The 14239-nt window shown below is 35.3% G+C and overlaps 1 protein-coding gene across 2 annotated transcripts in view; it reads left to right on the top strand.

Moving 5' to 3' along the window:
- Nucleotides 1-14239, top strand: part of LOC145689355 (uncharacterized) — a 122669-nt gene that overhangs the window by 104024 nt on the left and 4406 nt on the right. Inside the window, exon 1 of one of the 2 annotated variants that reach the window (XM_081763509.1) lies at nt 3491-4149. The exons of the other annotated variant lie outside the window; for it this stretch is intronic. Coding sequence (XP_081619635.1) covers nt 4138-4149 — 12 coding nt within the window. The 5' untranslated portion in view covers nt 3491-4137. Of the gene's footprint in view, nt 1-3490; nt 4150-14239 lie in introns of those variants that run through there. 2 annotated transcript variants of the gene reach the window in all.

The raw sequence follows: 14239 nt of genomic DNA, 5'->3' as shown, positions 1-14239 counted from the left end.
GTAGGTTAAAAGCGAAATTAATTTTTCTGAATTGTCATGACTGGATATATATATATATATATATATATATATATATATATATATATATATATATATATATATATATATATATATATATATATATATATATATATAATATAAAATAAAATAAAATTATGGGCTTACAGAAAATGCTTACAACAATAAATTATCACATGCTTCTGCATTGTTTTGTTTATTTGTATTACTTCGGTAAACTAAATTGATTTCGACAAATGGCCGTGTTCAACGTTGTCTCGGTCAAATGGTGGATCAGGGGCGGATTCAGGACGGACTCCTGGGGGGGGGCGGAGGATCTAGTTTAGATTCCTGGAGGGAGAGATGGAGAGGCGTTGAAGGATCTTCAGATTTTTCTCTCATCGGGCTTCTGCAGTACTGGTTGCTGTGCCGCTGGGGGATGATCCTTCGCCCTCGTGGATCCGCCTATGATTAAGTTTAACTTTGAACGGCGGGTTTATAGGGTTTGACTTCGTTGATCGTGGTTAGTCTACAGTGCTGAATCAAATGTATTGAATTGTGTAACAAAATTCAATGACCTACAATGAAGTAAGAAAATACTAATTGAGTACTGAACGCTCATTTAAACTTGGTGTATATGGCTGTAAATGGTGTACTTCAGTCATACGAACTCAGATTATGTGTTCGGAAAATTTTGTAAGATAATGAAGCGTTGCACTTCTTACTTTGTAAGCTATTTATAACCATTAATAATATAATAATAATAATAATAATAATAATAATAATAATAATAATAATAATAATAAAACTTGGAGAGCAATCTCGTAGAAATATGCTCTTATTCATAGGTAAGAACCCAGCAATATCAGCGTATATATTGTAGAGCAAAGAGTGTTTGCTTGTCCCCCTGGTTATGTGATTGAGTAGACGTGTATCATGGATTTTGTCGGGATTTTCTAGTTTCTTCCTTACGTTCAGCCTATTCAGTGTTTAAACATCGTTCTTTTTTCTCATATGTACCGTATTATCTAGCTTCTTTAGGCTTGGTATAACTAAATACGTTTACATGTGCACGCAATGGTAAATTTCAGTACATCGTACTTTTAATCTAACTTGATTATTTATTTATTTGTACAATTGTTCAGGTTAAGCAGCGTGGAAGAGGCAAAATTTTCGAGTCACAATGTAACTTGATATAATTGTGAGATTTGCTGATTTAGAGTTCTGGAATATGAGTGAGCTATGTTGCGATGTAAGTCTTACCTACCCTTATTGATAACAAAATAGTAAGACTAATAGTCCTCTTTTTACCCTACATACTACTGACAGTTGTTGCCAGTCCCTCTTTATCATGTCATTAAAAACGTACCGCCTTATGCAGAGTAGTTTTGACGTATGATTAGCATCATACTAAAGGTCTGACTACTACAGGAAATATGTTATTCGAACTCTTTAGTATGACACTAATCACGCATCAGAACAACTCTGCATAAGGCCCGTAATGTTTACTTATTAGTGCTAGTGAAGGGAAACAAACTTACTCTTCGACTCGCAGCCTCCATAAGGTGTGATGTGATTCTTGTAGATCATGAGAAGTATTTGACAATGTCGACGAATCTTTAATACCAAATTCTTTCATTTCTGCGTGTTTTATTTTGATACAGATTTATCCGCAATACTATAGTGGAGCCAGCAAGAGAAGGTCTCTGACAGCTTATAATGACGTTGCCACTACTCGCGTGTCAAGGCTTTTTTCGGTGTATCTATAATAGCAGTTTAATTAATTGTGTAAGACAGAGTGACCATGGTTGGTGACACTACTACCAAAGAAAGGGCTGCATTGTCCCAACGCATGCAGTAAGAAACGTCAGAGACCATCTCTTGTTTGCTCTGCTATAGTAAAAATGAAATGAAGTCTTTTAGTTTAACGTCCCAAGATTATGCCTGTTTGGTTAAGGGAGGCGGATGGTTAAGGCAAGTGAGTGGTGGAATGAGAATTAGGAGGAAACGGTAGTATCTCGAGAAAACCCACGGACACGATGTTGTCCACCACAAACTAACTGGGCCGGGAATAGAATCAGGAACCCCATGCACAAGAGAAGCGCTCTACCTCAATAATAGTAATAAATTGGTCTTAACTCTCTCCTTCCCTCTGTTTTTTTTTGTTTGTTTAATTATGTCTTCATTATTTTCCACGTTCATAATTCATTATCATTTGTTTTTCTTCCCTTTGAATTAATTCCACACCAAGGTCTAGCTTAACGTTGAGACCCAAACTACATGTCCCTCAGAAGTCGAACTAAATTCTTACTCGCACAGAAAAAGAGAGCGGTAACCAGTTAGCTGCTATGGATCTCTGGTACATAATTTTATTCTTGAGAGTCGGTTAATTAAGCAATGTCTTGTTTAACTGGTTAAGCAATGTTGTAAACTTCTTAATTTTGGAAGTATCTTAGAAATGATGTGTGTAATTTTGCGATTTCCTTTGTTGAAATTAAGTGCCCCTTTTCAGTACGTGAGACTTACGAAACGTGAACTTACGATTCAAGGTAGAATCCGAAACCACTATATGTTCAGTGCTTTCCCACCGAGAATGGAACCCGGAATTACTTGCACTAAAGGCGCGCGCGGTAGCCACAAGACTAGCGGAGAGGAACTTTCTGATTTCGTGTCATCATTTTTTTTTTTTTTCGAGTTATAAAAATGGATCTAACAGCGTTCAAATAGGGAGTTTATTTTCTGTATTCTAGAATTTTAGATTTCTGGGCTTTCAGCATCTGTGGCCATTTAGTCCGTCACGTATGAGGAATGACGTCCCTCGGCGAACACACTGTCCGGGGAAAAGGAAGGAAGGAAGCGGCCTGGGACCTATAAGTTAGGCACTACCCCGGCATTTGCTTGGTGTGAATGAGGAAAACCTCATTCAGGATGGCTGGCTTGGAAAAGCTTTTTACACTCTTTCGACGAGTGCCCCCCACCGGGAATCGAACCCGGGACCGCTCGCACCGAATTAGAATACGTTTCTGTGTTCTAATTGGAGGGCGAGGAGAAAAGGTGTTTAGTATGATACGTATTCATAGACCTCAGATATTGCATGTCTGTCCTTACGCTAACATTCTATACGAGCACATCTTGTCAATGATGAGATTTTGTAATACTTTAATTTTTATTATTATTATTATTCTTTTCTTAAAAAAATATATCTGGATTAATAAGCCTGTTCAGGTAATTCTTTTATGATCGTATTGGATCCCGGAAGATTATTTGAACACTCCTTTATTGAAACAAAGCGGCATGGAAAGTTTTTTTCTAGGACGGTACCTCTGTTGAGGGCTCATTCAGAATGTATGAATTGTGTATCTACTAGTACTACCTGTTTACATCCCGAGGACTCCTTTCCCGTTGCTGACGTGACCTTAATATTACTAGAACGAGGGAGTATAAAGAAAAGAAAAAAAGAATGGGCAAGTGAAAGAAAGATTCATTGCTGTAAGGCATGCGTGCCATTGAGAGTCAGCAGGCAAGTAATGTCTGTCTGCATCTTAAAGGCAGGTTGAAATACCAGTTTTTCGTATTTCGTTGCATGCTGGTGAGGTATCCGTTGAGAGCTTATGGGACGATGTGGTAAAGTAAATAACCGCATCCACTTTCTTTGATCCACTTTCCCCGCTGAAGATGACTCTGAATCTTGAGGTGGGTACGACTATACGTCTGTGTTTCCGATTGGACGGGCTTTAGTCAAGACACTCCTCTTTTCTCTCTTCCCACCATACTTTTACAAGATGTTCAGAAAATTACTATATAACAACAGTTCAATGTGTGGTCGACTGTTTTTTAATACCATAACGAACTCATGTGCGTGAGACCGGCCAAACCACGGTGACTAGACTTCATTGCTCGTGTGTTGGTGGGGGTTGGATTTTTGTCGGTGTATCAATAGTTTAGTGATGATGTGATATTTTTTTTTGGTGATTAAACCATTGAAGCACAAAAGTGACATGTGACGATACTACTTACGTTATTGTGTTGTGTGTCCATGTGTTAATATGTAGAAGTTGGGAAGTAAAGAAGATCTTCAGTGATTTAAGAAGATACTTTATTTAGAAAAGAAGAAAAGATTAAAAGGTTGACCTGGCAACTATGAAGCATTGGGTAAGTAGTTCTTTCAAACATTAATCTCTTCAAATTAATTGATATAATATTTACAGAGACAAGTAAACTAAAAACTAGCATTTTCTAGTCTTCAAGTAGCTAGTCTCGACTGACAAACAAGCCTTTTCCTCCCTCCCTGATTGTTACCTCATTAATTTGCTCGAAAATTGAAGTATTAGAACAGCAGAACTTTCCTGTTTATGTATTCAACAAAAGTTTACACATACCTAATTTTTAAATCCACCAAACTCGAAAATAGACTCTTTTCTTCGGTTTAAAAATAAAATTTACGGTTGACTAAAAATGTATGCTTAAGTTTTTGCTAGAGTGACAGGACGAAGTAATTAGAAAAGATGTGTTTGAGCAACTTGCTGTAATTTTGATTATTCAAGAATGATAATTTTCATAATTAAATTTCTTCGATTCAGTGCTAGAAGTTCTACATAAGTAGTTGTTTTTTCGGTACAATCGTGCTCGAGAATTTGCTCTTACGTCTAGGATGAAATTTTTCTTGACATGATTCCATTTCTGAAGGGTCAGGTAGAAAATACAAGAGTGAAATGCCATTCAATAATTGCAATCTTCCGAGAAACAAAATAATTTGATACTGGACTCGCGTTTAATTTGAAATTGCTTGACTGTCTGGAAACGAAATCCCGAGGAATAATTTGATAAAGAAGAAAAAAAAGTCTCACGTCTTATGTTGAATATTTGAAGTTAAAGAAAACAGGCTTACTTAATTTCTCTCATATACACCTTTTTAGGCAGCGTTTAGAACGATTTATTATTTTGCTTTACGTTGTTATGCAACACCGATATAAAAAAATGGAACCAAAACTGGATCAAGTGGGCTTTATATTCGAGATATTCTACTTCCAGTAGGGTTTGAATGTGCGCCCAGGTCTATCAAAAACCAAACGCTCTAGCTACGAAACTAGAAGACAGGCTACTACATATATTAGCTTATGCAGGTATTCATCTTTGCTTTTGAAATGAAATTCATTTTTTTTCTTTTAGTTTAACCCTACAAACACACTTTTTAAATACACAAAATACATACTGAGGTCCGACAGACCTCTGAGTATTTGATCGATTTTACATTAGATTTTAAAACTAATTAGGAAGTAATTAACTGTGTAACTGGAGTATGTCGTAATATAGAAAGATAATAGGTAGACAGTTTTACTAGTACAGCCATATAAATTTATAGGCTAGAGGATCACAAAATAGGCATAACATTGCTGATTCCAAATAAATCTAACTGTACATCAGAATTTATATATATATATCAGATAATATATCAGATACATCGCTCGCAACCTTATAGCATACATTTGAAAAGATTTAGTATATACAGAAATTACAAGTATTAATGTTCTCGAAAGCTGAGGTTGGGAACTAAATTTACATTGTTAAGTTTCGTCCATCAGCCTGGTAAAATTATTTAGAATGTGATTATGGTCCTACAAACCCCACTATGTACTTGCTGGGTTAATATCTCGATTATGCACCGCAAGCTAAAGAATATGGATGATAAATGTAAGTGAATGCTTATGAAAGGACAGGTAAAATTAATTGTGTAGGAGAAAAAGGCAAACATCCTCTCCCTCCTATAAATAAATAAATAAAAATATTTTTTAAAAAAAATCCACGCACTTGATGTCCGCCACAACCTAACTTGGCCTATAGTCAAGTCAAGGATACCTCACATCAGACGTGAGACCCGATTACCAAGCTACCGTGTCTTTCTCCATCATTTTTTCCTCTGATCAATTCCATTTTCACTTCGACTAACCTAGCTAGAATTTGAGTATGCCACTACAAACTGCATTTTTAAAAGTAGGAACTGTTGTTTTTATTCCTTTTTAAATATTATTATTTTAATTAGTAGCTTGCAATAGTTTTGTATTTACTTCTACTTCCTCTTCCTACAGTCTTTGTAGTGTAGTATGTTTACCACAAAATGAAGTAACGAGTTTGCATTTAAGTTATGTTGTCCAATTCAACAAGGTTGTGTGTTGAATTTTAATACAAATTCGTATTATTAACAAGATTGAATAGTCTTGTTCAAAAGCTTTGCCACTCATCTCTCTCTCTCAAGTACCAGTACTCTCAACCGTACGTAGGTCAATTTAATAAATGCTTGGGTTTCAAATATTAAAGGTGCTACACAACCCATTAAGATAAATACATGTTTTATTTTGTGATTGTGAATAAAAGCCCAGGGCTTTTCAGTAGCCTAGTTATTCCTCGACATGTTAACTTGATCCGATCGAAGGACCAGTGGACTACAATAAAAATATTTGTTAGTGTTCACTGCCTATATTTTGATAGATGATAGTAATTCATTATAATTATAATAGTGCCAAAGCAACAGTCTAAGATGATTTCATTTCAGTGCTAATTACGAAGCATCTTTTGAAATTGAAATATTACTTGACTTAGATTGGCTGGTTGGTTGAAATTTTACGTCCCGTTTAATCATCGATACTATATGAGACAGCTTAAGGTGGGATCCGATCTGTGTAAGCTCTTGCCGGGAATCGAACCCGAATCTTTAGCGCCAAATATGTGTACGGTAACTATATAGCAAGGAGGAGGAGACTCGATTAACTTGGGTGGAGGCCGCGGTAGCTCAGTAGTAGAGCGTTTACCTCTGGTGCATGAGGTCCTGGTTCGATCCCAGCTCGCACCAAGTGAACTTCATGGTGGACAATTACCGTATGCGTGGGTGTCCTCGGGATTCTTCTGTTTCCTCCCACTTCCTTCATTCCACCATTTCTTTCATTTTTTAGTATCACAGTTTCCTTTAGCCTAACCGGTATAATCGTGGGACGTAAAACTCAAAGATTTCATTTTTTCTATTACTTGGATTAAGAGACAAAAGAACTAAGCTTATAAATACGCTTAATAAAATTAGAGAAGGTACAGTATTTAATATACTTCAATTTCCATGCCCAAATGCTTTTTAATAACTATGGTTTTTGTCTATTTTCCTCCTGCAAGAAATAAGCGTGATACTTCTGGCCCTAATCCATACTAGAATAGTTTCTGTGCCCTCTTATGTTGATACAATTCAAGAAAACATCTTAATATTTACCTTTTATGCAGTATACTGAAAATCTCCCAAAAAAAAGTTTGAGGTAAATACTGAATTACTGTATTACTCCAATTTACTTGTTATTTTGGATTTTATGAAATATTTTTATTGGCCTAGAACTCAGCTATGCAACACGTTCTGATAATCACCAAATAATAAAAGTACATACAAGTTGTATTTTTCTTGAACGCTGCTATTTTCATTCTTGATCCATTTGTTCTTACCTCTTTTCTAGTCCTCTCTCACCATATATTAGTACATAGTTATTTTTTAAAAAATAATTATTCAGATTATTTTATCATTTTTCTTAGATTGATTTGCATGTATGCATTGATTGCGTCGTGAATCTAGTTGATGCCACTGCTGCCGTAAAATAATAGAATTAACTCAATTTTAGATGAACTCAATTTTGAAGAGTGAGCTGTCCTTGTGTTTCCTTTATAGTGTAAAACGAGTCATTTAGTATCGCAGAGTTCAAGCATCCATTAGATAAGATTAGGTAAAATTAAGTTTCTAGCTTTATGACCCACGAAACACAATTTAAGCTGAAAAGGATAGATTGATTAATGGATTGAATTATTATAAAATAATTGGTAGAATAAAAATGTGGGAGAAGGCGCAAGACGCTCACGGACGTGATTATGTTCATCGCAAACTCTCGTAGCTTGGGGTGAAACCAGAGATCTTTGCACCAGAAGGAAGTGCTTTGAGCCATCGTGCCCCCTAGATCAGTTTAAAGGAATTAAAAATGTAATGAGTGGGTATTGTAACTTTTCATGTATTGGTGTAGGTATATTCCCTGGGTTTTTCTTACAATAGTTAGCGCCGCTTCGCGGTCGGAAAGTTTCGGGTTTGATTTCAGCGATCAACCAGCTTTACGTTTCTTACAGGATCCGTCATACTGTAACGATATTCCGAACCTCCGTGAAATACCTTATAATTGTACCTGAAACTTCAATTTTTCGTGGAAGCACAGTCACTCATTGTTAGGGTTCTTGCCTCTGGTGTGGGGAGTCCGTGGGTCGATACTCATCCCCGGTCACGCGAGTTTATGTTGGATAGCGTCATGTTCGTAGGGTTTGTTTTATTCTATATATAAAATCAATTTTTCTTCCACCATAATATGAAAACATCAACCATTGAGCTATGAGGTAGTTCTTGTTTGCTGTCAATAGGTTTGGATTGTGAAATAATATTAAAATCTGGTAAATATTAAGAGGCAAATTAATACAATGTTCAGCGTCCTATTTTAACCTTATACAACATAAAATTAGCAAGCCACAGACAGTTGAATGACTGCTCTTAAAACATTACGCATCGTCGGTGTAGTTGAAAGATATTTGTATATCTTTATGCTTTTTACCTGGCATGTCAGACTCAGTACCTGAAGTGGGCCTAATAGCCTTTAGTATAAAATAGTTCGGGCTTCAACAAGGAAATGAAGAAAAAGTCATTTTCATATTCAGTGATGCATTTCTATTAAAAAAAAAAAAAAAAACAAACACGAAATCACCTAATACCAGAGTTCTTTAAAAACTTAAAAAAAAAAAAAAAAAAAAAAACGAAATTCAGGTAGTAGATGAATAACTATTATTTATTTCCCGACATTTGGGGCCTCATTCCGTATCACTTTGCGTCACACACCTTTTGCGTTTCAATTTGCGATAATCATCGTAGTGGCTGTAATTGTTTCTTTCATTTTTCGCTGGTTACGATCTGCAAATTTTGCGAAGACAGATATACAATAAGACTAGGGCTCTTCCTGCGACCAGCTCCAGTGCCCCCCGGAAACTTTCAGTTGTTTGTTGGTATCTGTATGTATGAATGCAAGGTGACATCAAGTTATTCCTCTAATAATTGCCAGCGTATCTTACAAGAAGGCAGACTTTGGTAAATGAACTTCGGGGTCATTTTTTGCGAGGTGGTAGTGCACATATAAAGAGTTAATTTTACAAACTGGGAGAGCGCAATGGCTAAAAATAACCGAGAAAACCCGTCTTAAAGTTTTCTACTTGCCGCATATATCGTAAGACGCGCAAACTTATCAAGTGATGGCTTGGCAGAGTGAGAAGAACCTGAGACTCAAGTGCAAAGGGTTCCGGGTTCGATTCCTATTCGAGTAACTTTTTTTTTATTATTTTTTTTTTGCTTCAACCAATAAAGTAGCCATTTGCAATTATATGTAAAATAGTAATTCACCATATGTTTATAATGTAATTCAACAATAGAAATTTTCAATATTCCATGTTAACTAGGAACAAAATTTAATCTTTTCCGTAAATATTATTGTTACCGCAGTTGTTGTGTAAAAATGTTCTTGAAGCTTCGTGTCTACATCTGTTAACAGTGTGCGAATTAGAAGGGGAATGAGGGGGAAATCTTCGGTTATAGCAAGATCCAGTATTAGCAAAAGGGATTTCCCCCTCGACTTCTTTGCAATTCGCACAGTCAACAGATGTAGACATGAAACGTCAAGAACATTTATTACACAATGATTGTCGTAACCATAATATAACTCGTGATATCAGTATGTTTACGGAATAATTTTTCTTGCTAGTTAACATGGAACATTGAAAGATTCCATGTTAACTAGTGATTGAAAATTTTTATTGTTTTAATACATTATAAACATATGGTGAATTAATATTTTACTTATAGTTACAAATGACTACCTTATTGCTTGAAGCAAAACACGAAAATAAAAGTTTGACTTGAATGGGAATCGAACCCGGAACCCATTGCATTGGAGTCTCAAGTTCTTCTAACTCTGCCACGCCGCCGCTTGATAAGTTTGCGCGTCTTACGATATATGTGGCGAGTAGAAAACTTTAAGACGGGTTTTCTCGGTTATTTTTGGCCATTGCGCTCTCCCAGTTTGTAATATTGACTCTTTAAATGTGCACTACCACCTGGCAAAAAAATGGCCCAGAATTTCACTTACCAAAGTCTGCCTTCTCCTTGTTAGTGTTCTGGCTACGGGTCTGAATGGGTCCGCTGAATCTTCTTTGTGCAACCAGTTTTCGAATGTCGGAAGACACGCTGCTCGAATGGCAATTTTCAGTATAAAAGTCAATGAATGTCTATTCGCTGGGAATTCATTCCTTTTGATAAGTTAGAAGAGTTGTTCTTACTAATACTACGGAACGTGGAAATCGTGTACGATGAAAATTTGCGGACTTTTGGGAACTGCGGTGGCAAATATTTGTAAATTTCGCATCAACTTCATTAAATTTTGCTTGCGAGTTGAGTCGCACTGAATTTGTATTAATCTTATCTGTAAATGGAGTGGCACTTACTCAACATAGGTTTAAAAAGGGAATCAGGTATCTCGGATTTTTTTCCTTCAGATTACAGCCTTTAAACACTGAAGCTTGCCGGCACACGTTTTATACTAAACGTGGTCTCTTAAACTTGGGAAGTATCAAGTTTTCGTATTTTAAATACTATCTTCCAGAGCAGAATCTTGCATTCGAATGTTTTACCTGATCATTCGTGTTCGTAATTATATCTTTTCCTTATAGTTCCAAATTCAAATCTGACATTTGTAACATCAGCCATAAAAGAACTATAACCACAAAGTAGTTAGTGTTTTCTCTTTGATTTCTAAAAAGTGACGAACTTAATCTCTCAGGTTCCAGAATCTTTCGTAAACCGTGAAACAGAAAGCTAGCATACTTCTGTGCAGTAAGGAAGCTCTGAATACATGCTTCCTAAGTATTCCAAGAAAGCAGAAAATTGTTGCTGGTTTAAGCTATGAGATCCTATAAATTAAATTATATTTTAAGAAAAACACATTTTCTGAGTGAACTGAGGACCGCAGAAAAATTAGTCAAAGGCTGCATGCGGCGCGCGTGCCGTGCGTTTGACTTGCCTTATTTTTACAGTGGTTTATGAAATTCATGGTAATTGTTCCTGTTGTATAAGAAATAGCATCCTTTTTTATATACAGAACTTGTGTGAGAGGCTTTCAGTTTTACATATGTTACACGGCTGGAGTTAGTAGTTATTCAGGAAAACCACAGAAAATAACCTTATTTGTCATGTTTTTCAATAAATCTGAAATTCAGGCGTATTTTGCCTTCTCGGATGCTTGGCGTTAACACATTTGATTCCGCTCATGTGCTAACTGCGGACCCCCGGAAGTTTCTTGGGGCCTCATATTTGTATTAGAATTCTCATTGATATCTTGTAGATTTCTGACAGTGAAGCAATACATACCTTAATCCCTCCTTACAAAGTTATACAACAATCTGTATCACTAGTTGACTAATTGATAAAGTATTATTTCAATTAAAAACAAACTGTGTCCAAATACGAAGTTGTAGATAAGGGAATAGCGATTGTGTGGGACCAATCAGTTCACTTTGCAGCGAAATTATTGTACATTGATTGTCCCGTATTGTTAACCTTTAACCTTCCGTTAAGAGTAAAATCTCAAACAAAATAAATTTAAAAGAGCTATGCACAGTTCTGGAAAAAGTATTGTGTATTTATGATAGAATTTCCTCCTCTATAAGATAGGTTAAAACTATTAAAAAAGCCTAGTAAGCTAGGTTAAAACTATTTAAAAAGCCTAGTAAACTCACGTCTTTTGCGGAGTTTGAACTCGATCCTTTGTGTGGTGAGATTGTGATTATTAAGGTATTCCTATCTTCTCCACTCATAATTCAATGCTCATATTCTAGTAGCCTAGGTTCACGTGAGACTGAACTTGTATTTTACTTCCTTGAAAGTTATTTTAACGATGTATGTACACGCTCCGTAGACTATGCAGACGAATGATAAATGTTAGTGTCTGCTGATTATAACAATTAGTAAAGGTGGAAGGAAAGTGGAGATTACGAGGAAATCAGGGATATATCGTTGTTCATTGGATCACGTGCCATGAATCGAACCCTTAGGTGAGTGCTCTACCACAGAGCCATCGTGTTTTCATTCTGTACATCATTTAATTTTAATTGGAAAATAGTTAGTATTCCTAAGTATTGATAGCTATATAACAGTTTAAACAGTTAAATTGCAATGTTAGCTACTTCAGAATTAATTATATTTTTAGGGTGTGATTGGTTAAAAATCACATACGCGTAGTGATATTGTTCAAACACAATTCTCAGCATACACTACTAGTTAATTCAGTAATCATAGCGTTTAAATTATAAAAAATCGTTTTTAGTTAATGCTTAGAAGAATAAAAACACTGCTGAACAAGACAGCACTTATTTAATAAAAACACATTTAGGCCTACACGTGATGACGTTTCGATCTTCTAGCCAAGATCCTGATCAGACGTACACTCATCAGACTGACGAGGTGAGTACGTCTGATGAGGCTCCTGGCTAGAAAATCAAAACGTCACGTGTAAATGTGTTTCTAGTAAATAAGTGCAGTCTTGTTCAGCAGTGTTTTCATTTTTTTATTTTATTTGTAAGACGTATGACTATGATTGTGTGTTAGTTGATGCTTATTATTTAATTAACATGTTGGAATTTTTAGAATTAACTTGAAAATTGTTCGAAATACGTTATGAGTTTCTAAAATGTTTTAATCCTGTTCATAACGGAACTACGACTAGCTCGATTGTGATAGTTCAACATTCATGAGAAGCTTGTTAGTGAACTTGAGAGCATGAAACCTAAAGGAGTATTTGCGCACTTCGTTTCTTGCAGAATTATTACGATTTTTTTTTTTTAAATGAATATACTCTTATTTCACATACCTTTCATTTCTTCGTTTTGTTCATGCAAATTTTAAAGTTATTTTGTACTTTTTAATCAGACAGTATAGTAAGTTCTATTGTCTTTTCGTTGTGTACTTATGTCATTACGTTTGAAATGCAGCTCCTCTTTGCAAAAAGACTGCCGTTGATTTTTGTAAATTGTACTTTAATAATTCATGTTTCCACCTCCTTCTATTAAGTATACACGTCTGATGTTACTTCATGTGTAATGGATCCTGTGTCAAAGTAGGTCAAAGGAATTTAGTATTTTTTAAAAGTCGAATTGGAAGTAGATCAGTTAATTTAAGCGTCTGATTAGGAAGAGGAGAAGGGAAGTGACCCAAATAACATTAATTTCTTTTCGAAGGACTAGCTGTAGATGGTAGCTCAGAAATGTTGGATTTGTGAACTAAATAAACATTAATTCAATTGACTTTATTATTATTATTATTATTATTATTGTAGAACATAGAGTGGATGTTGTTCTTAGAATGCTTCAGGTACTTTCCATTTAATTCTGTTGCTGACATTAACAGTTGATAAAAGTCTCCTTAATTAGTTTGCGTTGATAAAAAGCAAATGAAAGGTAACAATGGAAGCGTACATGGCAGTTGTAGCACATCTATCCATTTAACGAGATTTTTTGTGTGTGTTATGATTGACACTTTTTACTTAATTAGCAATTGGACTGTACATGTCGATCAGTTATATATATTTAGGTGATGCTTGAGTGTGCTTTCCATTATGATATTAGGATTTCTTGAAAGTTCTTTCTGTGGAGGCATGATAAAAGGCCTCCATTTGCCCCTCTGATGTATATTCTGAATTCTTTTGGTTAGAAAGTATCGAAAAAAACAAAATATGGGTGCCCTTGGTTGTATTTCAGTATTTTCTGTACACTAAACATATACGGTTAATAAAATTAGGAGCTTTTTCTTTTATTACCTGGGTGAAACCAGTACTTCAGTTACACTTGCTGAGGATCTGACCTAAATGTGCTTCAATATTTATGTAAATTTGTGGATTTGTTTCTAGTAGTGCACTATTTAAAGTGTGGCTCACAAAGCTCTCTAAATTGAACTTCGTACAAATAAAAAAATATCACTTTCTAAAAACTAAGTTCCAGAAGCAGAGTTGATAAGAAGTTTATATATAAATATTTAAGCACATTTAAGTTTTAGTTTGTCGATGTACCTGAAATACTAGTTTTGTAAAATTGTTTATTTAGATTCGTAATACTTAAATCAAGTAACAAGAAGTATAATAATGTTCCT

Source organism: Thermobia domestica, chromosome 1, assembly GCF_964235325.1.
Source record: "Thermobia domestica chromosome 1, izTheDome1.hap1.1, whole genome shotgun sequence".
Lineage (NCBI taxonomy): Eukaryota > Metazoa > Arthropoda > Insecta > Zygentoma > Lepismatidae > Thermobia > Thermobia domestica.
The sequence above is the reverse complement of the archived record's forward strand: the minus strand, read 5'-3'. Positions and strand labels throughout refer to the sequence as shown.